The sequence below is a fragment of the Capricornis sumatraensis genome, chromosome 11 (genome assembly GCF_032405125.1).
Source record: "Capricornis sumatraensis isolate serow.1 chromosome 11, serow.2, whole genome shotgun sequence".
Lineage (NCBI taxonomy): Eukaryota > Metazoa > Chordata > Mammalia > Artiodactyla > Bovidae > Capricornis > Capricornis sumatraensis.
Genome location: NC_091079.1, coordinates 23,522,608 through 23,548,282, shown reverse-complemented (window position 1 = coordinate 23,548,282; position 25,675 = coordinate 23,522,608). Strand labels below are relative to the sequence as shown.

Sequence of the window (25,675 nt, the reverse complement as noted above, 5' to 3'; positions counted from 1 at the left end):
CATGCCGGGACCTGGGCTGGACGCGTGCAGAGCTCCTGGTCACAGGCCAGCTTCCCACGGCTCATCACGCACACTTCACGTGGGGCCAGCACAGCCTGGACATGTCCTGACAAAGCCCACCTTGGGTCCCGAGCCCGGGAGGCCCTACTGCCTGGACCAGGAACTACTGCCACTTTAAGGCTGCTAAACTGGCCATATTTATTAAAACCCATTAATAAAAGATTGAGGGCAGGTGGAGAAGGGGACTACAGAGGATGAGATGGTTGGATGGCATCACTGACTCGATGGACACGGGTTTGGGTGAACTCCTGTAGTTGGTGATGGACAGGGAGGCCTGGCGTGCTGTGATCCATGGGGTCACAAAGAGTCAGACACAACTGAGCGACTGAACTGAATGTTAAAAAGTGCTTTTTCCTCAGCCAAAGATACCCTAATTTTTGTCACCTACTCTACTGAAACAAAAAAATACAGTGGTGCGTGCATTTACTGATTTTTGTGGAAAACAAATGAAATTAGAAATAACCTGGAGGGCGGCAAAGAGAGGAAAAGTTATGTAAATCGTGATGCATCCATGTCATGGAACGGTAAGCACTGATTAAGAGAACAGGCGGTATTGATCTGAGCTGGTGAGGAAAGACACGTCTCTTGTTAGAAAAGATAAATGGCAGAATATGGTAGGATTTACTTTCTGTGAGAATTTAGGAAACATCAGGGATGTGTACATACACAAACACACACACACACGAGCAGGCGTGTGGCTGCATGAGAAGCATTCATGGGGCGTCGAGTGGGCCCATAAAAGTTGGTTTTGTATCAAGATCTGTGCACTAGAAACATCAGATAGTGAAAGTCGCTCAGTCTGCTCTTTGTGACCCCGTGGACTGTATAGTCCATGGAATTCTCCAGGCGAGAACACTGGAGTGGGTAGCCTTAGCCCTTCTCCAGGGGACCTTCCCAACCCAGGAATCAAACCCAGGTCTTTCGCATTGCAGGCGGATTCTTTACCAGCTGAGCCACCAGGGAAGCCCAGAAACATCAGAATAAGAGCCCAGAGCAACACTCACCCGCAGGCCCACCTCCCCGGGCAGCCCCGGCTCGCCCGGCTCTCCTGGCTCCCCCTGCGGCATAGAGAACACCATGAGGTCACAACCCGGGGGACTCAGGCCCAGGCCCCCAGGGCGTCCTTCCCAGAACTGGATCTCAGCACGGAAACGGTGTCATAATGACCAGCGAGCCGAGACCTAGGCTCCCCCCAGAGGCGCCTCCGACAAGCAAAGGAGCTGATCTTCACCACAGGCCTTCGTCACCGGAACCCCCAACATGCTCTGGCTCTGCTAGTCCACAGAACCGGGCCGGACAGAAGAGTGGGGAAAGCACAGCGGCTGACGTTGATTGTGAGGAGCCACTGAGGACCCAAACCGAGTTCTCGGTGGCGAAGAGGACCTCTTTATCCTGGGTCAGGCGGACCTGCCTGAACTGAGATCACTTCCACCTGGGGTACCGGGGTGTGTTCCGACTCAGAGGCTGGGGAGGCAAAGGGGGAGTCAGGTGCCCACTGAAAGCAGGCCGGCTGGACACAGGGGCTACAGGGGCCCTGCCGACTCCTTAAGCTATGAACTGAGGACTTGGGAACTGGGTCCCCTGGCTCCATTCCAAGTTCCAGGCACTGGGACAAGAGCCCAGAACTGCCGGTCAACCAACTGCGAAAACAGCTCCCAGGAACAGCCAGGTGACGCCTGCTGGCCAGAGCTGCTGGTGTGGTGCTAATTACCAGGCCGACCTCCAGGGACCTGGGATGATCCTGGTACAAAGGGGCCCAGCTCAAGCCTGGTCCTGGCAAAGGCCACCTTCCCTCAAGGATAGGGGCTCCGATCAGCAGGCCCCCAGCCCGGTGCGGCCTGTGGGAACAGACATACCCGCATGCCTTTGCTGCCGTCTCTTCCTGGGGGACCCGGCAGGCCCAGGGAGCCCTAGGAGGGGAGAGAGAGAAGAGTGGTTAGGACGGGGTGAGGACCGCGCTGGACACAGGCTCTCCACTGGGGCAGCAGAGGACGCGCCAGACGGGAATCGTGGCCAAGACATTCCTACTCAGAGGGCAGCAACACGCAGATCTGCAGCCCAGACGCCTCCAGGGGAGGGCAAGAAATGCAGGCTCACGGGCCTCTCTCCAGACCCCTACATCAGGGTCCACGTTTTAACCAGACATGCTCCTGATAGTGGGAGTGAGACGCCCCGGCCCTGCCTCTCAGTAACTCACCACGTGGCCGCCCCGCTCCAGGCCCTGGTCACACACGTGAGCAGAGCATCGGCCACAGGAGGGTTCTCGACCTGGGCCCCCCAGCACCGGGCGGGTGAGTCTTCGCTGGGGGCGGAGAGGCTGCCCTGGGTGATTCAGGGTGTCCTCCAGGGGCCCTGAATACCGGGTACCACTCCCCAAGTGTGACAACCCAAGCATCCCTGGGAGGAAAAATCATACCAGAAATGCTGGGCTAGGCCAGGTATCAAAAGTGCTTCTTAAGCTGGGGCAAACTCCGTTCCAGTGACTCAAGACAAAGCATGTGACACATATCCTCATGGAGCAGCTGTGGGGGCCTCCTCATCCCACCCCCATGCTCCCTGGAGATGCAGGAGGGGGGCAACTCGGGAACAGGGAGCCCGAGGACCCCTTAGCTCCCATCCAGCTCCCACACCGTCTCTTTCAAATCAAAGGATTCCACCAAGACCTTCATCCCACTCCCCACTCTCCATCAATTTTCCAAGGACCACAGAACAAACCAGTGCCTCTTTCTGGGGCTTTTCCATCTGTGAAATGAGAATGTCGGACAATCAGTGAATCAATGAACTGATGAACCTGTAAGTAGTATTTAGAAGAAAACACTATGGGCTAGACCCTGTAGGATGTCTTCTACAAATATTTTCTTACTTAGTTCTTAAAATAAGCCCGTGAGAGAGGTTTCATTTTCTCACAGACACATCACACATTTCTAGTTTTACCTAGAAATTAAGATGCACGCATGTAAGCACACAGACAGGCACACTCACAAATACTTTAAAAATGTTTACAAAGTGCATTCTATGGGCGAACATTCTAAGTTGTTCTGTTCTTGGAGAGACAGACAGACAGACATCTCTGACCCACAACTGCACCTTTCTAGCCATGGGACCCCAAAGGCAGCCACCCTGGAAGGCCATCACTCATCTCTCTTCGAAGTGTGCAGAGTGACACCGGCAGGATCACTGCGAGGGTGACCGGGTATTTCAGATATAGAGCACACACCCCACTGGGCACCCCCATGGCCAGCAAAGGACACCACAACTCACGTGCGATGTGCATAGTAAACTGCCTGAGTGGCCATTTCCTCGGGACAACTGGGAGCTGACGGGATGCTTGCTAGGGTCAGACTGTCCTCCCTGTCCTCCCCTATAAGGGAAGGGCAGCTGTGGCCGGAGATTCCTCAGCCTCTAATCGCACAGCTGCATGGTGAGGATGAACCCCTGCCCGCCTGTCCCTCCATCTGACTATTCTGAACTCAGCTGAGGTTGAACGAGGCGACCAGTCCAGATGCAAGTGGTTTCTCTGATATGGAACGGCGAGTAGACACCAGCTAGTGTTGCTATCATTAGCATTAATGGCAGAGCCAACAGCAATACGAACGGGATACTAAAGACAGTACTAAGAGGACATTACAGCTGTGCTGCTCACAGCCTGTCTTCACGTCACATTCCCAACCTGTCATGTTCTGAGCTCTCTCCGCTCATCAGTGCACTGAACTCATCCCCCCAGCACATCTGTGTTTCACACTCACGTCACATGCAGCCCACGAGCACACAAGGACACTGGATTCCTGGTGGCCTCCCAGCGGTTCCATGGCCCAGTGAGGCAGGTTGGGGCAGTGGAAGCCTGGGCACCCAGCCCTGCTCTTCCTCCCCAGGGATCAAGGTCAGCCCCGCTTGGCCTCACCAGCCTCCCTTCCCTGGGGAAGCATCAGAGTTTCCCCAAACGCCTCTCAGGAGGCAGGCGCCCTGCTCAAGCCAGCATGCTGGGGGTCAGGGACAGTGTGGGCTCAGCTCCCCAGATGCCCTGTCTGTCTCCAAGGCCCATGTTTCATCTGCCCGGAGCTGAAGCAAAAGGTGGTGTGTTTCCAGGTAGCCAGGGCCAGCTTAATCCTGCTTCCCTACAACACGAGAGAGAAATTCAAGATTTCCCAAAAGGGCAACATCAAGAATAAGGACACCCCCAAGATCAGGCCCCCTGGGGTGGCGTGACACAGAGCTCACCCGGGGATCAGTTACTCAGTCTGTCTCCTGGCAGCTGCAGGTAGGGAAGGGAGGTCTGGGGGGCTCCTGCCGTGGGAATCCAGGGGGCAGGGGCAGCAGGGCACGGAGCTGCCAGGACCGTGTAATAAAGGAAGCCGGGGAGGAGTCCAGAGACAATGCCAGAGGGGACTCCAGAGAGTTCCGGAACCTCCGTTGTGCCCATGGCTGTCGCAGGGCCAGCCCCGTCTTTGCTGTCCAGCAAGTTTCTGGGTGAGTCTGTCTGATCACAGGACCGGAGCGCCACGAGGTGGGAATCGGGACTGGGTCACACGGTGTGAACAGTGTCCACCGGGCCCAGAGCCCCACAGGTGCTCCCTGTGCGTCCATCCCTTCCTAAGCCCCGTGGGCATGCAAGGGGAGACCCCCCTACTTCAGAATTAGCCCTGGGGGTATGAAACCCCAGGGCCAAAGTGAATCACAGGCGGTTGCAGGAAAACAATGGTTTCAAGAGCCAGTAAGTTGCAGCTTCACATCCTGCTCCGTCACTCAGTACTGACAGACTCGGCCAGGTCAGCGCAGTGCTCTGAGTCTCAGGCTCCACTAGGAAGTAGGTGTCATGAGCCTCGCTGCAGGATCTGTGCTTCCCACAAACGGGAACAGCTCAGCAAACTGATTTTAGAGAACTGGTGTCCCAGAACCAGGGCTTTCCCTAGTGGCTCAGTGGTGAAGAGTCTGCCTGCAATGCAGAAGACATGGGTTCGATCCCTGGGTCAAGAAGATCCCCTGGAGATGGGAATGGCTACCCACTCCAGTGTTCTTTCTGGGAAAGTCCCATGGATGGAGGAGCCTGGTGGGCTACAGTCTGTGTCGGACCCAACTGAGCACACACGCATCCCAGAGCCAGTCCCTTCTGCTTTGTTTGCAGGGATGGGCTCCCCTGCAGTCTAAGAAAGTCAGCCTCTTTAGAGATGAATGAATATTTTTTTTTTGTCTAAGAAGCTAACATCTTTTTTTTATTTAATTTGAATCATGGTTGGGATAACCAAGCCAGCACTGGAAATAAGACACATACTGAGAAACTTCCATTTTCAAGTCATCATGAGGTCCAGATATTTCATTAGATGGGCTCCTGCCCCGGGAGGCTGTGTGCCCAAGAAAAAGTCAACCTGGCCCAGATATTTCATGTTCCAGGGTCACATAATCTTAGCATCACAGAACACCACCATGCCAGCACAACACACCTTCCAAAGTCCTTCTCTTGAACTCAGCTGCCTGCAGATGCTGTGAAGAGAGAAGTTACCACCCTAAGCTGCTCCCTGACATCCCACCAGCAAAGTCACGCTGCCTCCTGGAGCCTTGGTGTCGTCATTTGTAAGACAAAGGTTCATGCTGCTTGAGATGGGAAAACAAGAGTGGATATAATTGTAGACTATAAAATGCTATTGAAGTGTCAGTTGCTTATATTCTGTGGAGAACTAAGAACACTTTCTCAGGTCCATAAGGCGGGTCAATGAGCGGAGCAGGAAACAGACCGGAGGCCGGCCTAGAGCGGGAAAGGTCGGCACAGAGGGCTCCTGAAAAGGGAATCTGGAGCTCAGGATCTACGGCAAAGTGGAAAAAAAAAAAAAAAGGAAAGGGGATGGAGGGAGGGAAGGCAGGAAGAGAAGCGAGCAAGGAAAGAGAGAGAAAGATAAAGAGGAGAGACAGGGGAGGAGAGGAGAGGCCCAGACTGGGGGAGGGCCTGGGTTCATGTGACGCCTCTGCTGGGCCTCAGCTGAGCAGAAACAGCTGCCTTTCCCTGCCAGGTCTCCATTTCATCACCTGGGAGCAGGGTGACGCGAGGAGGAAAAGCACCTCCGGCCCAAAGTGAGATGCCTTGAGACAATGCCTCGGAAGATGACTTGAGCACACGGGAATCTGAAGAGAGCATCAGGTTCTGTTATTTGGAATATAATATCAGGAACCTCCATTGTTTGCCTGTGAAAAGGAAATCACTCACTTAAGATGACTATATCCATATACACAATGGAATACTACTCAGCCATAAAAAATAACAAAAGACCGCTACTTGCAGCAATGTGGATGAGAGTAGAGATTGTCATAGGAAGTGAAGTAAGTTAGAAAGAGAAAGACAGAGGCCATACTTATCACTTACACGTGGAATCTAACAGAGAACACAAATGGACCTATCTATGGAACAGACTCGGAGAAGGCGATGGCGCCCCACTCCAGCACTCCTGCCTGGAAAATCCCACGGACAGAGGAGCCTGTGGGCTGCAGTCCATGGGGTCGCTAAGAGTCGGACACAACTGAGCGACTTCACTTTCACTTTTCACTTTCCTGCATTGGAGAAGGCAATGGCACTCCACTCCAGGACTCTTGCCTGGAGAATCCCAGGGACGGGGGAGCCTGGTGGGCTGCCGTCTATGGGGTCGCACAGAGTCAGACACGACTGAAGCGACTTAGCAGCAGCAGCAGCAGCATGGAACAGACTCACAGACATGGAGGACAGACTCCTGGTGGACAAAGGGGAGAGATGGAGTGGGAGTCTGGGGCTAGTAGATGAAAACGATCACATAGAGAAGGTATAAGCTACAAGGTCCTACTGCCCAGCATAGGGAGCTATAGTCAGTATCCTGGGACAAACCATGATGAAAAGGAACATACGTACACACACATACACACACTGCGTCACCTTTCTATACAGAAGAAATTATCACAACATTGCAAATAAACTATATATCAATAAAAAATAAACTATAAAAAGAAAATACACTTCGCTTCATCTTCCTATGTCACAGTCATCATGGAATAGAATTACTAAAACCTGGATGAAAAACAAAAGGATGAGCATCGATAATGCACGTGAAACCCATTACAGACGACAGCCAGGGCTCGGGGATGAGGGGCTTCCCCTCGGTTCACACTGGCAGCTGTGACTCAAAATCGGGGGCCCTGATTCCAAGTCAAAGCTCTGACCTCACTCCCTCCACACACACTCTGCCTGGATGATCTCACCAGAAGCCCCAGAGGGTAATGTCTGGCAGGAAATTACCCATCTAGGCCCACTTGCAAGAAACAGAGCTCCAAGGATCATATGGTGACTTCACTGGGCGAAATACAAAGAGAAAACAGAAATGTCTCCTGTTCTATTACTTAAATATCAGAGCCTGCCCCCTATATCCCAACTGAAGCACTGCTTTGCTGTGGAGATGCCCCGTTAGGATTCCTCTTCACCCCCTGGCTGAGCCAGAGCAGGCCCTTCAGGTGGAACAGAGAGGTCCTCTGCACAGTGATCCTTTGAGCGCAGCTCTGGCACAGCAGCATCCCTGGGCCTGGTTAGGCAGGCGGATTCTCTGGCCTCATCCCAGGGCCATGGAATCAGACAGACTGGGAGCGGGGCCTAGCCAGCTGGTTCAACAAACCCTCTGTGTGGTTCAGGTGTTTGCTCAAGTTTGAGAACCACTTCTCCGTGGTGTCTGAATATGTGAGCACAATCCCTGGCTTGGCCACACAGAGACAGAGAGTCACTTGCACCTGGTCACATGGTGAACAGGCCTGAAAACAAGGACAACAATAGCTACCCCAAAACTAAGTAGCTTGAGCGTCAGTCCTGGCAGACACTTGTGAGTACAAGGGACTGCTGTTATTCCTAGATGCTCTGCAGGCTGTTTTGGATGAAGTGAAGAAAGAGAAAGATACTTTATACCTCTATGTCAGCCCACCTGGGACACGCTTTCTCATAACACCCTCCAGGCTTCCTGAGACTCTGGGAGTTGCACAAGTCCTCCTGTGGTGGGGGGCGGGGAGAGAGGTGGGGGACACTGACATTTCCCAGCTGTCAGCCACCCCTGGGGATAAGACCTCATTGCTGCTGAGGACGCAGAAGATGTCATTTGGTGTAAAAAGTGAAAAACTACACTGGCGTAACAGTAATTATACTCAACATTTGTGAGTACTTCTTAACAACAGAAGTCATTTATTTTCACTAGTTCACTTCATCCTTGCTGTAACCCACTGAGGCCGGTAGAATTATAGTCATCAGTTTATAGATGGGGGAAAGCAAGGGTTGCAGGGGTTGAGTAACTGACTTCGACAGAGTTACACAGCTGCTAAGTGGCCAAGCTGGGATCTGAGTCCAGCCAGCTGGCGTCTAGGGTCTGCGCCCTTGGCCTCCACCGCCCTCCCAGTCCAGCACTTACCCTTCCAATAAATGCTCTCACCCTCCTGTATGAGGCCCTTGGCCCTGTGACTGGGCCATGAGACTTGGCAAGAGCCTGAGTGTCAGATGGAGCTGGAGAAAGTGCATACTTTCCTATTCTGGCTCTGCCTGGGGCTGTGAGAACCCGTGAACTCAAAACTTCCTCAGTGTGTCCTTCAGCACCACGGACAGGGTCTGTGGCACCTTTATTTATTCCAACTCCCAGCAATCTGCCCCCACCTACAAGGCTATTTGAGGGCACGTAGGCAGCTAAACTTATTTCCCCCTAAATCCTCTAATTATGATAAAAATAGAAGGCACTCAACCACAGTTATCCAGCTCAATAACCACGAATAATGCACATTAAGGCACAGGCTAAGAATAGGAGATGGGGGTGCTGATTAACCCAGTCGTTAACAAAGGGGATGAGACCCAGAGCTAGAGGCAAAGGGTGTAAGTACGTCTTAGAAGTTTCACACATATAAACGCACACATATACTTTATATTTTATGGCTCAGAGGCTCTATAATGTAGTCATTGCCTAAAATAAGTTCCTTCCCACGAGGGACGTGGGTTTTGAGGGTCAAGAAATCCCAGATAAAGGCATCTCTCTAGAGGCGGGCAGGGAACTGGCACTGGCCAGTGTGGGGTTAACAGTGGGGCACATAGGGTCAGACACGGCCCCAGAAACCCTCACCCACCGCTCTGTGCCCTCAGGCATGCCCCAGAGTCCTTCAAGGAGTTGCAGAGGCTGGTAGTCATAAACTGAACAGCAGGCAGATGAAAGCGGTCAATAAAAGGCTGACATCACGATTCTTTCCACTTCAAGGCACCTCTCCGAGACGAGTCCAGACAAGAGTCACCAAGCGCTGGCCGCTGAATTCACCTTGGCTGCCAGTGTTAATGCCCCCAGGCCATCCTCTCAGCCAGAATCTGTGACATAAGAGTGGCTCCATCATCCCTTGCAAGGGCCCACGTCTCACCTGCACCAGACCCCCGTGATATGTAGAGACAGCTGAGACCATCCGAGGACCTGACTTGGTCACTAGCTCTGAAAGGAGGTGCTGGGAAGAAAATCCATCACGTAGCAGAGCTTGCGCTCCACTCCCACCCACCTGGGCAGTCCATCTCCACCTCCACAAAATCCTCTCATCTCACAATTTCAAAGACTGCCTGCCTTTAAAGACACCAAACAAAGAACCAGATCCAGTGGGAGAGACCGGGTCTTTCATGCTGTGATGGCACAAGGTGGGTCTGTTGTGTTGAGATGAGAGAACTGTCACTGTGAGAGCAGGTCTGACCATCCCCTGGAGCAGGGCCCCAGGCACCCCTGTGATGTTCATAGGAAGGGCTCCCAGCTGGCTCAGACTGCGGGCTAGTCAGGACTGTGTGAGCAGCCACACTGCCACCCACCACTGGCTCTGCCCCGCAAGCTCTGCAGGGGCCACAGTGATTCTCCGCTCTCTCTCTGCGTCACCCACCCTGACCCCCACCCTGGCTCCTCCACCCACCTTGACTCTCAGGTGTAGACAGTGGGTTAATCCTGCTCTAAAGCTCATGCCCCTCACTGTGCCATCCTTCCCCCGCCCTCCAGCACAGTGCCTGGCCCTAGACTGGGTAACTCATACACTTCTGAACAAACCAGAGCTCCTTATAGACTACTTCCTACAACTTCTACAATGAAAACATCACCATAAGAGCATTTTCCTAAATCTCGGTGGCCTTTTCCATGAGAGAGAGAGAAGGTGATGCCCTCCACCTGAGCTCACCGCCCTCCAATACTTTGGCCACCTGATGGGAAGAACTAACTCATTGGAAAAGACCCTGATGCTGCGGAAGACTGAAGGCAGGAAGAGAAAGGGATGACAGAGGATGAGATGGTTGGATGCCATCACTGATTCGATGGACATGAGTTTGACCAAGCTCCGGGAGTTGGTGATGGACAGGGAAGCCTGCCATGCAGAAGTCCATGGGGTCGCAAAGAGTCGGACACGACTGAGCAACTGAACTGAACTGAAAATTCTATCTGCTAGGAGCCAACCAGCCCAAAAAAATTCAGCTGAGTTTCTTCTACTTGCTCGCATATTTTTTCTGGGGCACCACACTGTGAAATCCAAGCACAAAATCCATACAAAGTTTTATTTATTGCCAGACAGGATTCCTGTGAATATGCTGAAGAAAGGGCTTTCAGGTTGTTGTTTGTTGGTATTTTTTTTTACCCCGTCTACCAAGTGCTGAGTACAGAGTTGCTGACCCAAGCATGGCTTGGAGACACTTTGCCCTGATTCCATCCCATGTCTCTCAAAGGCCTTCACCATCTATAAGTTGTGATCCAGACTCCTTAGGGGGCTGTGAAGCCTGCTCCCTACCCTGTCCTTGGTTACTCTCCACTCTAGGGAAACTGGGTGTGTGGGGGGTGGGTCTTCCCAGCGCCAGATCTGGGCTGCTCTCTGCCAGAAGGCCACCCAGGGCAGGTTTTAGAGCTCCATGAACCCACCACTCTGTCCCACGTGCTCAGTACTTTAAGACTGCCTCCTTAAGAAGCACTTGTCGCTCTTTCGTGGATCTGAGTAATAGCGTCTAGCAGATGAATGAAAGGAAGAATGATAAAAGATCTTTATATGCAGCTACCTGCAGACCTAAGCCAGGCACTCTCCCAGGCAGTGCCAACCTCCTATAACACAGCCCCAACGGCCCCACTTTACAGACGATGAGACTGAGGCTCAGAGAGACACCACCTAAAACACACGCAGCCACTGCAGAGCTGGTCCAAACCAGGTCGGCCCAGCTCCCCAAGCCTGCTTTCTTTCCAACACCTAAGCCCACATTTGAGCACAAAACAAAGGCTCCCTTTACCCTTATTCCCCCATGTGCCAGATTCCCAGGGAAAAGCGGTGTACCCCCAAAGGGCAGAGAGCTCCCCAATATCGAATGAAGCCATAAAGAGGAAAACTCGATCAACACCCTGACTTCCAGACACTAGAGGGTGCTGTGGGTCCAGGAAGCGACCACAAGGCAGCCTCCCCTGGTTCCCTCCCCTGAAGGCTCTGGTCCCCAGAGCAGGAGGGCCCTCGGAATGAAAAAGGAGGCTGTGTTTTTGTTTCTCAATCTTTTTCTCTCCTTGGGGCTCATGAACCACGTCTCTAAGGAAAAAAGACACTGTGCCCAGCCGCAGGAAACCTCACACCAACATCCTCACCATGGTTACTCATCTATTTTGTCAACATGGAAGGACCAAGGGTGGAGAGGCATGGAAGTCATCGTCCCTCCCTGCTCTCCCTGACTCTCCCCAGACTAGTCCAAACCAGCCCAGAGCAGTGGCTCTACCCTAGCATCATCACCATCACCATAATCATCACCATCACCATCGTCCTCACTGTCACCAACATCACTGTCATCACCTTCACCATCATCATGACCATCATCCTAATCACCACCATGACATCACCATCATCACCACCATCACCACCACCACATCACATCACCACCACCATCACCATCACTATCATCATCATCATCACCATTACATCACTATCATCACCATCACTGTCACCATCATGACCATCATCTTCATCACCACCATCACCACCATGACATCACCACCATCACCACCATGACATCACCATCACCACCATCACCACTATTACATCACCACCATCACATCACCATCATCACCATCGCCTCACCATCATCACCACCACCATCACCACCATCACCATCACATCACTATCATCACCATCATCACCATCATCACCATTACTGTCACCATCATGACCATCATCCTCATCATCACCATCACCACAGTGACATCACCATCATCACCACCATCACCATCACAACCACCATTACCATCACAATCACATCACCACCATCACCATGACATCACCATCATCACCACGACATCACCATCACCACCATCACCACTATTACATCACCACCATCACATCACCACCATCACCATCACATCACCATCATCACCACCATCACAGCACCATCATCATCACCACCATCACATCACTATCATCACCACCACCACCACCATCACATCACCATCATCACCACCATCACCATAACATCACCATCATCACCATCATCACCATCACCACCATCACCATCACATCACTACCATCACCATCACATCACTACCATCACCATCACCATCACATCACTATCATCACCATCATCACCATCACCACCATCACCATCACATCACTACCATCACCATCACCACCATCACTGTCACCATCATGACCATCATCCTCATCACCACCATCACCACAGTGACATCACCATCATCACCACCATCACCACCATCATCACCATCACAACCACCATCACATCACAATCACATCACCACCATCACCATGACATCACCATCATCACCATCACATCACCATCATCACCACCATGACATCACCATCATCATCACCACCATCACATCACTATCATCACCACCACCATCACCATCACATCACCATCACCATCATCACCACCATCACATCACCATTGTCACCATCACCACCACCATCACCATCACATCACCACCACCACCATCACATCACCATCATCACCACCACCACCATCACCATCACATCACTATCATCACCATCATCACCACCACCACCATCACATCACCATCATCACCACCATCACCATGACATCACCATCATCACCACCATGACATCACCATCACCACCATCACCACCACCACCATCACATCACCATCATCACCATCACATCACTATCATCACCATCATCACCATCACCACCATCACTGTCACCATCATGACCATCATCCTCATCACCACCATCACCACAGTGACATCACCATCATCACCACCATCACCACCATCATCACCATCACAACCACCATCACCATCACAATCACATCACCACCACCACCATGACATCACCATCATCACCACCATGACATCACCATCACCACCATCACTATTACATCACCACCATCACATCACCATCATCACCATCACATCACTATCATCACCACCATCACCATCACATCACTATCATCATCATCATCACCACCACCACCACCATCACATCACCATCATCACCACCATCACATCACCATCATCACCATCGCCTCACCACCACCACCACCATCACATCACCATCATCACCACCATCACATCACCATCATCACCACCACCATCACATCACCATCATCACCATCATCACCATCGTCACCAAGACAGAACTGCCAGCAATGATGGGGTAACAAGAACACAGTGTCACCCATTATGTGGGCAAGGGAACTGGCTGAATCCTCTGAGCAACCTCTCATGGTAGGAACTATTATTTCCCTTCCTATCTTTTACAGAAAAGGAAACTGAGGCTCCAAGTAGCCCAAGGGGAGACACACAGTCGACATGGATTTGAAGCTGAGTCTTTTTGGCTGCAGAGTCTGGGGCCCCTCTACTGGCCCCTGGTCTTGGATGATGGAGGTGCACGTTCCAACCACCCATTCACTCCTTAGACAAGCACGGATTTAGATGCAGACGTCTTCCAGACACTGTGAGGAGGTCTCAAGTCCCTTTTTCTCTTTCCATGTCCCCAGTGCTGGAGGTGCAGGCAGATCTTTTCAGGCAGCTCCACAAGCCTGCTTCCCCTTTTCCCTGAGCCTGATTTCATACATATATAAACACTGAGGGAGAAGAACCCCAAGAACACCAGGGAGAATATGGGGCACAACAGGAACCAGAGAGGATGTTAATTTCCTAAACGAAGGGCAGAAGCAGTCCAGGAACAGAGCGCCACACACCAGTCTTGGGCCGGGAGAGTCAAGGGGCCAAGAGCTCCTGCAGGGCTTCAGATGTGTGACCCTGGGCCAGTCACTCACCTTCTCTGAGCCTCAGTTCACTCAGCTATAGGACAAAGGGGATTCAATCAGCCTCCCAGCATCCCTTCACTTTAGTACCCATCACTTTAGCACACAGTACTTCAGTATTGTGTTTTCTAGCCATCTTACCAGCAGTGACCTTGGGCAGGTCACTTGACCCCTAAGCTAGTTCTCTCATCTTTGAAAAGGGCAGGGCACTGGTTTCCCTGAAGCACTGTGTGAACAGTGAGACACAGCTTACAGGGCACGCGGCCTTCACAGAGGCTGATGCACACTGTCACACTGGTTAACTGCGTCACCAAAAATTTAAAAAAAAAAAAAAAGCACAATTTAGAGCAATATGATTTCCAGACACATCGGGCTCCTGTCCATCCAATCTGCTTGGTATTCTGCAACTGCTTTCGAGAGAATATTCAAGCAAAAAAGCCAGGCTATGAAGCTCTTTCCAAGGGCATGAGTCACCAGTGGCCTTCTCCCTGCCGTGAATTCAGTCATCCCCTTGACTCACTCTGGCCTCCTGCATCCTTGGAGGAGAGGCAGAGGCTCCAAGCTACAGAAGGTGGCCCCAGGGACTCAGGCTGGGGGTGGGCTGATGACCAAACCTCCGAACAGCCACCTGCAAGGGCCTTTATGCATCATCACACCCACTCCCTCGTTTCCACTGATGAGGAAGCAGGGACCCAGAGATGGAGGTGACTCACCCCAAATCGCACAGCTCATATGTGGCAGAATCTAAACTCAGACTTTACTAAAAATGCCCAACTTCAAGAGAATGTCAACCGAGGACAGAGCCAGGCATGCCAGAGCCTCTTCTGCCAGCGCCACGTGTGTGAGGAGGTGCCCCTGCGGGGCTCTGACAGCGCAGCTTCAGCTCTGAGGGGAGTGCTGCAGCCTGGACTCCAGGGCACCAGGGACGTGCCTCCAGGCATCAGGAGGAGGCTGCCTGACCTGAGCTCAACCAGAACGCACGGGGCAGAGATGCAGCTACTTCTCCCAGGAGAAGGGGCGCCTGTCAGTTTCTCCTGGCAACACCAACACATGAGAAGGACAGCACGTCACTCAGAGCTCAGGCTGGACCAGGACCCAGGCTGAGCCCCCTGACTTCAAGAGGGCTCCAGCAGCCCCAGGCCTGAGCCCGAGGAGCATCTGGATGTCCTGTTAATACCCTGTGCTCTGGCTCTGGGCCCTCAGGAACCAGCATGCTGGCAACTATCAAACCAAGTTCCAGTTGCGATGCTTTGAGCCTACACAGGAACCATGGAAGGTGGTCCATCAGCCCTGCTTCAGGCATCAGGAGACTAGACTCTGACAGCAGAGCTGAGAGCAGCGCCGGCCACCCAGGTCTGCGGGTGCGAAGCTCGCATTATGCTGTCTGCTCACGCCGTCTCCCCAACGGGCTTTGTATTCTTGTGCAGCAGTTGCTATGTGTGTGTGCCTGTGCCTGCGCTTTTAATACAGGTAAAGAAAGAGAAGTTCATTGTGGAATCAGTGAAGACACAAAGGAATATAAGGGACAAAATAAAGACCCTCACAGCCTGGCCACCCACAGACAACCAGAGATTAACAATGGGGATTTGCTTCCAGAATTAATCTGTCTCTCTTCCACACACGCACACGCACACACACAATGCATGACTCACACTGCACAGATATTTTGCAACGTGTTTTAAAAATTAACAAAATATTATCTTCATTTTCTGGGTCATGAATTATCCTTCTAGATGGGACTATGTGTCCATAAGTGTTATTGCGTTACGGAGATGTGCCATTGTGTTACGGACCTGCACAACAAAGGCGCATTCTACAGTGTTGTAGCTGTCGACAGAGCAACAGTTGTTTTCAGACTGGCTTATAGATTTCGCTGCAGGAAACGTGTGGCTCTGTACTTGTGCACAACCTCCATTTATCTCCTGAGAGTAAATCTCTAGACCTGAGCGAACGAAATAAAAGGTACTCTACAGAGAAAATGGGCTGGGCATGTGAGAGCTCTGTTTCCATAGTAACTTGACAGAGTGGCACCTGCTTTACATCATCAACCCTACGCAGGAGATTGATGTGAGCCCCCCAGGGTCCAGTGCTCAGTGTCCCGAGTCTGCAAGTGCTCAGACTCTGAGAAAATAATCAACACGAATGTATGTTGCAAAGTCTTGCGGCTGTTCTCCTGAGAAACAGGAGAGGTAGCTTTGATCACTGGTGTGAGTAGAAGATGGCATTTTTAAGTGACTGTGTTTTATTGCTTCTTCTAGGCGGACACTTCAAGAAAGCGCCCCCTCTTTCCCAGGAGCTGTCGAGTGTGTGCACCATTGCCACAGCGGGGGGAGGTTAGAGAAGGTGCAGCAGCTGGGGAGCACATCACAGGCCTCCGTCCCTCCGTCCATCCTGCTGCTGCCGCCTGCCACTCTGTCCCTCCTCAACTTCCTTTTGTGCTTCTGCAACGATCTCCTGGCGATTCCCCAAGCTCCTCTGGTCTCCCCCCTCCTACTGGTACCTGCTAGTCGAACTTTCTCAGCATGTCTGATCATGCAGACTGTCCTTCCCATCACTGCAAACAAGCCTGGACAGGTTTTGATACTGAATGCCCAGCATGCTGGTCCTCAAACCACATCTGCAGCTCTGTATCCCACTTACCAGGAGCTCCATGAAGTACCCTGTGCTCTTAGGCACTGTGGAGCATCCAGGACCTAGACAAGCCTTTCCCTCCTTGCACTTCACACTGAGGCACTCAGCAGGGAGACCTCTTCCCTCCCACCCAATTCTTACCAGCAGCATCACAGCACACACACCTCTCCTGAACCCAAGGCCCTCATCCTGGTCCTGGGCCACCTCCATGGCCCCTGGAGGAGTGAGACAACGGGGAGGTGCTTACCTTTTCACCCTTTTCTCCTTGCACGAAAGGTCCTCTGCCCTGGAAGAGGAAAGCAGAAGGCAGAGGTTTGCTACAGAGCATCTCCATGGCATGGCGTCACACATGGTGAGCACGCCGGGATTCGAACAGCTGGCTGCTTTCTCATAAGCTCTGCCGAAGAACCTCTAAAAGTCATCTATCGTTCCCTGAGTGTTGATTCTCATGAGTTTTATTTCATTTTCCCAAAGACTCAACATGATGGTAGCATTCTTTTTTCCACATCAGCTTTTTAGAGATGTAATCTGTTGCTGTTTAGTCGCTAAGTCACATCCAACTCTTTGTGACCCCATGGACTATAACCCACCAGGCTCCTCTGTCCGTGTGATTCTCCAGGCAAGAAGACTGCAGTGGGTTGCCATTTCCTTCTCCAGGGGATCTTCCCAACCCAGAGATCGAACCTGAGTCTCCTGCACTGGCGGGCAGATTCTTTACCACTGAGCCACCAGGGAAGCCCAAGATATAATCCACACAGCACATAATTCAGCTATTTACAATTCAATTTAGTACTTTTATAGACTTGTGCAACATCACCACAATCAATTTTAGAACGTTTCATCACCCCTCAAAGAACCCCATACCCATAGTTTTCACTCCCCTTTTCCCTCACCCTCTGCTCTGGGAACAATCAGTCTGTTTCCTGTCTCTGTACTGCTAAGACGTGTCAGTCGTATCCGACTCTGTATGACCCCATAGACGGCAGCCCACCAGGCTCCCCTGTCCCTGGGATTCTCCAGGCAAGAACACTGGAGTGGGTTGCCATTTCCTTCTCCAATGCATGAAAGTGAAAAGTGAAAGTGAAGTCGCTCAGTCGTGTCCGACTCCTAGCGACCCCATGGACTGCAGCCCACCAGGCTCCTCTGCCCATGGGATTTTCCAGGCAAGAGTACTGGAGTGGGGGTGCCATTGCCTTCTCCGTCCTGTCTCTGTAGGTTTGCCTATTCTAGACATTTTATATAAAGGAAATCACACAATATCCAGGCTTTTATGACCCGTTTCATAGCCAGTGTTTCCTTAGCAAAGTGTTTTCAAGGTTCACTCCCCTTATGGCCTGCATCAAACCTCATTCTATTGCAGAACAATATGACATTGCATGGCTAAGACACATTTTATTTATCCGTTCGTCAGGTGATGAACACTTGGGTTGTTTCTGCTGTTCGGTTATGATGAATAACGCCGCTATGAAAATCCATGGACAAAGTTTCGTACAAACACGTGTTTTCATTTCTCTTGGCTGTATACCAAGGAGCGGAACTGCTGGGTCTTGTGGCAATTTCGTGTTTAACCCTTTAAGGGGTGCCAGATGGTTTTTCAAAGCAGCTGCAGCATACTCGAGGGCTCCATTCCTCCACACTCCCCGCTGCACGCCCGTTACTGCAAGGGGAGCGCTGCCATCTCTAATCCTTGGTGATGACTTGTTTATCTCTCACCTCAATTCTCAGTACTGACTTCACGTATTTAGGGGTTCTGTTCTTAGGTGCACACATGTTGATAATCGTTGCATATTTCTGAAGGATCAACATTCTTATCATGATAAAATGCTCCTCTTTGTTTCTATTAACATTTTAAAGCCTACTCTCTGGTATGGCTATAGTCACTCCAATTTTTAATGTTTTCAACTTGCAGAATGTGTATTGGCCACAGTTTCATTTTCAACCTGTTTATGTATTTGAATCTAAAGTTTGTCTCCTCTAGACACAACACGGCTGGATCTTGCTTTTATGTCCAGTCTGAAAAATCTCTGCTTTTTAAGTTAGTTTGTATAATCCATTTACAGGCAGTGCTGGCTTTGATATAGGCAGATTTACATACGCCATCTAACTTTCTGTTTTCTATGCCTCCTGACTTTGTTCCTTGTTTTCCTTCTTTATTAATCTTTCCTGTACTACATGAGTACATTTTTACTGCAGTACTTTAACCTCTTTAAGGATATTTTCACTATACACTTTTAAATTATTTTTCTTGGAGGTTGTTTGAAGTTTACCGTGTATGTCTTAACTTTTCAAGATCAACCTGAGACTTACACTAACTTACTTCCAGTGAGATTGAGAAACATACTGCTATGTGACCTATTCCATCTCCCCCCTTTTAGAGCTACTGTCGTTAACAAATACTTGTTAAGTATCCAGTGATACATTGTCATAATTATTACTTTGAAGTTGTCATCCCCCTACATTCTGACCTCAATTATTTTTGGTGATGAGTCAGCTGATGATGTTATTGGGCTTTCCTTCCACATCGTGACTCATTTTTCTTCTGCTACTTTCCCATTTTTTGTTTTGTCTTTTAGCATTTTTTATTGATATTGTTTCCTTGGGCTCTAAAATCACTGCAGACGGTAACTGCAGTCATGGAACTGAAAGATGCTTGCTCTTTGGAAGACTCCTAGACAGTGTATTAAAAAGCAGAGACATTACTTTGTCAACAAAGGTCCATATAGTCAAAGCTATGGTTTTTCCAGTAGTCATGTATGGATGTGAGAGTTGGACCATAAAGAGGGCTGAGCACTGAATAACTGATGCTTTTGAATTATGGTTCTTGAGTAGACTCTTGAGAGTCCCTTGGATTGCAAGATCAAAGCAGTCAATCCTGAAGGAAATCAACTGAATATTCATTGAACGACTGATGCTGAAGTTGAAGCTCCAATACTTTGGCCACCTGATGTGAAGAGCTGACTCACTGGAAAAGACCCTGATGCTGGGAAAGATTGAGGGCAGGAGGAGAAGGGGATGACAGAGGATGAGACGGTCGGATGGCATCACCAACTCAATGGACATGAGTTCGAGCAAACTCTGAGAGACGGTGAAGGAGAGGGAGGCCTGGTGTGCTGCAGTCCATTGGGTTGCAAAGAGCTGGACACGACTTAGTGACTGAACAACAAATTGATACTATGATGTTTCTAAGGATGGATTTCCTTTTGCATTTCTTGACTGGAGTTCCTGAGGCTTTCTGAGTGTGTAGATGACTATGCTTCATCAAGTTTAGGATGTCTTTAGACATGATTTCTCTGATTACTTTTTATGCTCTTCTCCTGGTAACCATATTATGTGCCCACTGATCAACTTCACGGGCCCCCACATTTCTCTGAGGCTCTTCATTTCTATTCATTATTTTTTCTCTCTGATCTTCAGTTTAAGTAATCTCCGCTGATTTATTTTCAAGAATTCTGGCTCTTTCTTCAGCCAGTTCAAATCTGTTATACTTCTTATATTCTGTATTTGATGAGATATTGTCACAACACTCCCCTCCATTTCCTTCAGAAGTTTCCTTTAGTTCTTTGGATACGATTTAGTGCCTGCTCCGCAGGCTTTGTCTGTTAAATCTTACATCTGAGACCTCTCGCTGGCTGTTTCTGCTTTTCTTCCCCGTGTATGAGTAAGATGGGTGTTTCACTAGCCCCCACCTTGTAACACTGATCTGAAGGTTAAGTGAGAAAGAATACTGTCAAACAGTATGATGCACACTGTTACACCAGCAGGTCTTCCTACTTCCCTGTTGTTCTGCACAGAGCAGGTGCTTCCTACCCCTACAGGAGGCAGGTACACGGTGCGGGTGAAAGGCACAGCTCAGCGGGTGACCACAAGACTCAGATTAAAACAGGTTCAAATCTCGCCTCTGACACACGCAGGCTCTGTGATAACGAGCATATCATACAAGTCTGAAGATCCTGTATCCTTCACATCAGAGAAGTGAAGAGACTATGTTCTGGGGTGGGATCAACTGGGAGATTGAGGCTGGCATATATACACTCCCGATACCAAGTCTAAAATAGATAACCAATGAGAACCAACTGTATGGCACAAGGAACTCTAGTCAATGCTCTGCGGTCACCTAAGTGGGAAGGAAATCCAAAAAAGAAGGGATGCGTAAGGCTGATTTGCTCTGCTGTACACCAAAAACCAACCCGATACTGTAAATCAACCATATTCCAATAAGAATTTAAAATAAGTGCTTCTGAGAAGTAAGGAGGATTCCCACACAAAGCACTGGTGAAGAAGGGCAGGTGGTACAGTTACAACTACAAGCTCTCAGATGATGACATGAGGGGTGCTATCTGCCAGGCTAACTCGTCTAGGAGAGCGACTCTTCTCATCTGCCTTATCTTCAGGGAACCCCCTGAGCACAGAACCTAAAAGGAACTGGCTATACCCACTCTCATTCATGGACCACCTACCACGGCCCAGGCATTTTATAGACAAAGCTGTTATTTTCTTTACTTTGCTAGTGGAGTAAGATGAGATTTTCAGAGGTTAAGAGACTGACCTCACAGTCAGGCAGCTAATGAAGGCTGGAGCCAAGGCCAGTGGCTGGGGCCCACCTACTCTGAATCTGTGCCATTGATGCTAGGGGATGCAGCGCTCTGGAGCACAGGATTCCAGGGGTTGGGGGTGGGGTGGTGCGGGGTGAGGCCAGAGTGGCCGGGAGGCCCCCCATGCCCATGGAGAGGGGCCGCCCGACACTAGCCATGGTGGAGAGGCCTTCACTCACCGTATCTCCTTTCTCTCCCTTGGGTCCAGGAGCGCCCGCCAGCCCAGTGGCTCCCACGTCTCCCTGAGGGGCAGAAACCAGAGACAGCAGCGGGTCAGGTCCTCCAGTCGGGCAAGGCTCCCCGACACCAGCTGCCCACGGGCCTCCTTGCCCCCATTTCCTGGAAGCGACTGGTTTTGTCACTGCCAACTGCACCATGAGGCCAGGTTTCCCACCCCCGGAGAGAGGAGAAGCATCTGAATAACTTCCCCAACCTCCTAATTCCAGGAGCCCAGGGCAGCTTGAGACAACAAGTTGGATGAAAGCCTCACACACTGGTCGCCGGGAGCGGGAATGGGAGATTCCACGCATCCTACCGGACCCAGCTCGGGCGGGGGCCCCAGGCATCCTGGAGCCCCCCCGGCAGCTTTAGGGCCCCTCTCTGGCCCCACTCCCCCACCCACTCTCCCATCGCCCAGTCATGCCTCTTCCTGCTGCCTCTGAGTCCTGGGCACCCGGCTCCCTGTCACCCACAGGTACATCCTCGCACCCTGAGAGGTCCTGGGCACCTGGGTCCACCAGGCCACACCTGTGGACATGACCTGAGTGACCTCTAGCTAAACGGAGCCAAGGGACTCACAAGTGTTCACGCAGCCTCCTAACTGTGGACAGGCTGGGACACGGATGAAGGGCCAGGACAGCTGACCAGCCACGGGGCAGCCAGGCTCCCCTGCAGGCAGCGGGGCCTCTTCTCTCCTTGGAATCCCTCCCTTGCACCTTGCCTTCTTTCCCAGGGCTGGGGGGTGGGCTCTGCCACCCGCACACCCCAGATCTGTTCCATCACAGCCCCGGTAAGGTTGCTCTGTGAACAGTCGCTGCTTCAGACAAACATTTTCTACTTAGAGGCTCACACCCTCAGACGGCTCTGCTCCCTTCTTTCATCTGACAGCCGAGGAGACAAGGTTACAGCCTGGGGGTACCTGAGCAGAAACCCTCATTCTCATCTTTGCAGAGAACACCGGGCACCCTGGATCTCAGAGCTGCTTGTGTGTGTGTGCGCACACGCATGCACACCCGTGTGTGTGTGTGTGTGTGTGCATGCCCATGTGTGTATGTGTGTCTTTGTGTATGCGTGCATGCCTGTGTGTGTGCGTGCATGCCCATGTGTGTCTGTGTGTGTGTGCACATGTGTGCACACCCATGTGTGTGTGTGTGTGTGTGTGCACGCCCATGTGTGTCTGTGTGTGTCCTCTCCATTCTAGGAGACTGGAGGCAGAGGGGAGCAGGGTGAGAGGAGGGGAGGTGACAGAGATACACAGAGGAAGGAAGAAGGGAAAAGGGACCTTAGCAGGCACTCCATGGTGGTTCGCTAAATATGAACATCATCCATGCAGATGAGGGAGGGGGAGAAGGAACAAAAGGGGGAGGGGGAGAGTGAGGTAGGGAGGAGGGAAGGGAGGCACCCCTGTGTCTCCACGCTTACACTCAGCCCCTCTTTCTGACACCAGACCAGGTGATGGTCACTGGGCCACAATGACCTCTGCCCTCAGCCACTGTATGACCCACCCCCAGGGGCAATCCACATATTTCCAGGTCTCAGCTTTCTGAGACCAAAACCATGATGGGAGATGACAGCCCCGTCCTGCCCCATAAATGCTGTGAACCTGGGCAGTGGTGGAGAGAGAAGAGGCTGGTCCCTGAATGAGGAAGGGGGAGCCCCCAGGGAGACACCTGGCTTTGAGCAATTGATGAGCTTGGAAAAAGAGCACAAAAATAATTCCAACCAATTTAAACAAACAGATCGCAGGTGCTAAACAGACTGTTTAAAGCCCAACCCCCAAAGTTTCTGGAATATAGAGGCCTAAAAGGATGGATGAAAGGTTAGCTGACCACAGAGAACTGAGGCTGCTGGAACAAACAGGATCTGAGCCTGGGCGTGCGAGTTCCACCTCCTTCTAGCTCCCACTGTCAAGCTGAGAGATGACCCTTCTGAGCTGTGAAGAGACTCAAAGGTTCTGAACGTCATGGCACTTGCTCTGCTCTTCCATCTCAACAAGCTCAGAAGAAAAACCCCACAGGACGGTAAACTAACACACCACTGTTTTGGTTACTTTTTTTTTTCTTTCTTACAAAGAGAGCAAATCAAAAGATCCTCAGGCTCAAAGGACTCATCTGCAGCTCCAGTACTGACCTTTGGGCCGGGGAGTCCCACGGGGCCATGGAAGCCCTTCTCACCCTAAAGGAAGAAAGACAAAAGAAACAAGTAAGGCTCTGTCTTGATTTCCCCCTTCTCTCTTCACCGGTGGGCGATCCCAGGCACAGGCTCGTAAGCCAGTCTCTTAGTAAGCCACATGCTGATCAGTGAGCTGGACAGAGTTCATGGCAGCTGAGAGCTCCTGATCCCAAACTGCCAACCTGCATGGGGAGCTGGGACCCGGCCTCCAAATACAGCTACTGGTGGAGAGATCATCCATCAATCGACAGATGCCAGCCTCAAACTCTGGGGAGCATCACCCAATAATCCATTCCATCCATCGCTTCATACCCTGCCTGGATCCCACCTTCCCACCAACTCAATCATTATTTAATACAGTGGCTGAAAATACACACATGAAACGATTCATTCTTTGCCATCTGGAATTTACACGCTTATGGAAGTAGAGACAAGCAGACAGTCTTCATCCAGGGTGATAACTGCCACGGTAGGTGGAAGAAGAGGGAGAGAAAAGGGTCATAATGTCATGCAAATAGAGGTGCTGAACAGATAATTACTGAACTGAATGGATGGATGTGAATAATGGAGGGAAGGATACAAGGAGGGAGGGAGCCGAAAGGAGGGGAAGGGAGGAGCAGGGAAGTGGAGGACAGGTGGAAGGAAGGAGGAAAATCAGGCAATAATATTATGAGAAAAGGATTTTCTGAGGATGTCTTGAAAGAAGAGCAGGCATTAGCCAGATAAAAAGGCTGGAGGGGGAAAAGGTGTTCTAGGCAGAAGAAGCTTCACATGCAAACTGCAGAAGTCAAGGAGGATCTTGCCCCCTCCACAGGACAGGACGCTCCTGCCTGCCTGGAGACTGGGAGGGGAACATGGAGTGAAATGAGGCAAGAAGGGCAACTGGAGCTGAGGGGCTGCACAGAGCAGAGAAAGCTGGGGCAGGGGATCCAGAGGCTGAGCTGAGGAGGTCAGTGGCCATCCAGCGGGTGTCTGTGAGCTGGGGGCGGGGAAGGTAGGTGCTAAGAGAAGGTGGAAGCTTGCTTGACTCGACTTCCCCTCAGGGGTCCCCGCCATGGCAGGGCTCCGGGGAAACCCTGACCTGGGCAGAGCCCCACTGGCCACTCTCCCTGGCACAGTCTGCACGCCGGTGCGCCAAACCTCACATTGCTGCAGTTACCCTTCTCATTTGGGGTTTTTAACGGAAAACAAAGACTCCAAAGGATTTGGGTTTGGATGGTTGCTTTTGTTATGACATTGATGGGTGAGAATATGATCAGCATGTTGTCCATGGCCTGAAGCCCTGAGCGTGCCCAGGGCGCCGTAGAGGAGGAAGAGCCCTGCCCGGCACCCTGTGGGCACCCACTCTGACTCCCTCCCTGGCTTCTGCCAATCAGAACCCAGCACCAGGCCAGAGGCGCCCCACTTCACCGACTCCCCAGGAAAGCTTCAGCTCGCAGCAAGACTGGGGTGGCTCCTCGAGGTCTCCCAGCAGGTAGGACCATGGTCTGACCACCCCACCTGACTGAGAGCTCCTGAGGGGCCCTCTGGGAGGAAATAAGAAAGACGAGAGTGAGGGAGAACAGAGGAGAGGGAAGGTGGTAGGGAGGAGAGGCTTCCATGACGGGCAGGCTTAATGAAACACATCTGTTGGGAAATTCTTAAAGTGTGTTTATTCCAAGTAACCTCAATCACCACTTTGTATGCTGGCCTGTCTCCCAAGACCCCTGTAAAGTCTGGGGGCACCCGCTGCGTGCCAGTCCCGAGCTGGGAGGG

The 25,675-nt window shown here is 51.3% G+C and overlaps 1 protein-coding gene across 1 annotated transcript in view; it reads right to left on the bottom strand.

The window, feature by feature from the left end:
- The window catches only part of COL22A1 (collagen type XXII alpha 1 chain), a 200,874-nt gene that overhangs the window by 132,009 nt on the left and 43,190 nt on the right, over positions 1-25,675 (bottom strand). The window contains exons 9-13 of the mRNA XM_068983408.1: positions 23,879-23,923; positions 21,709-21,771; positions 17,185-17,223; positions 1,917-1,970; positions 1,065-1,118 (exon numbers count right to left, since the gene is read on the bottom strand). Of these exons, the coding sequence (XP_068839509.1) occupies positions 1,065-1,118; positions 1,917-1,970; positions 17,185-17,223; positions 21,709-21,771; positions 23,879-23,923 (255 nt within the window). The remainder of the gene's footprint in view (positions 1-1,064; positions 1,119-1,916; positions 1,971-17,184; positions 17,224-21,708; positions 21,772-23,878; positions 23,924-25,675) is intronic.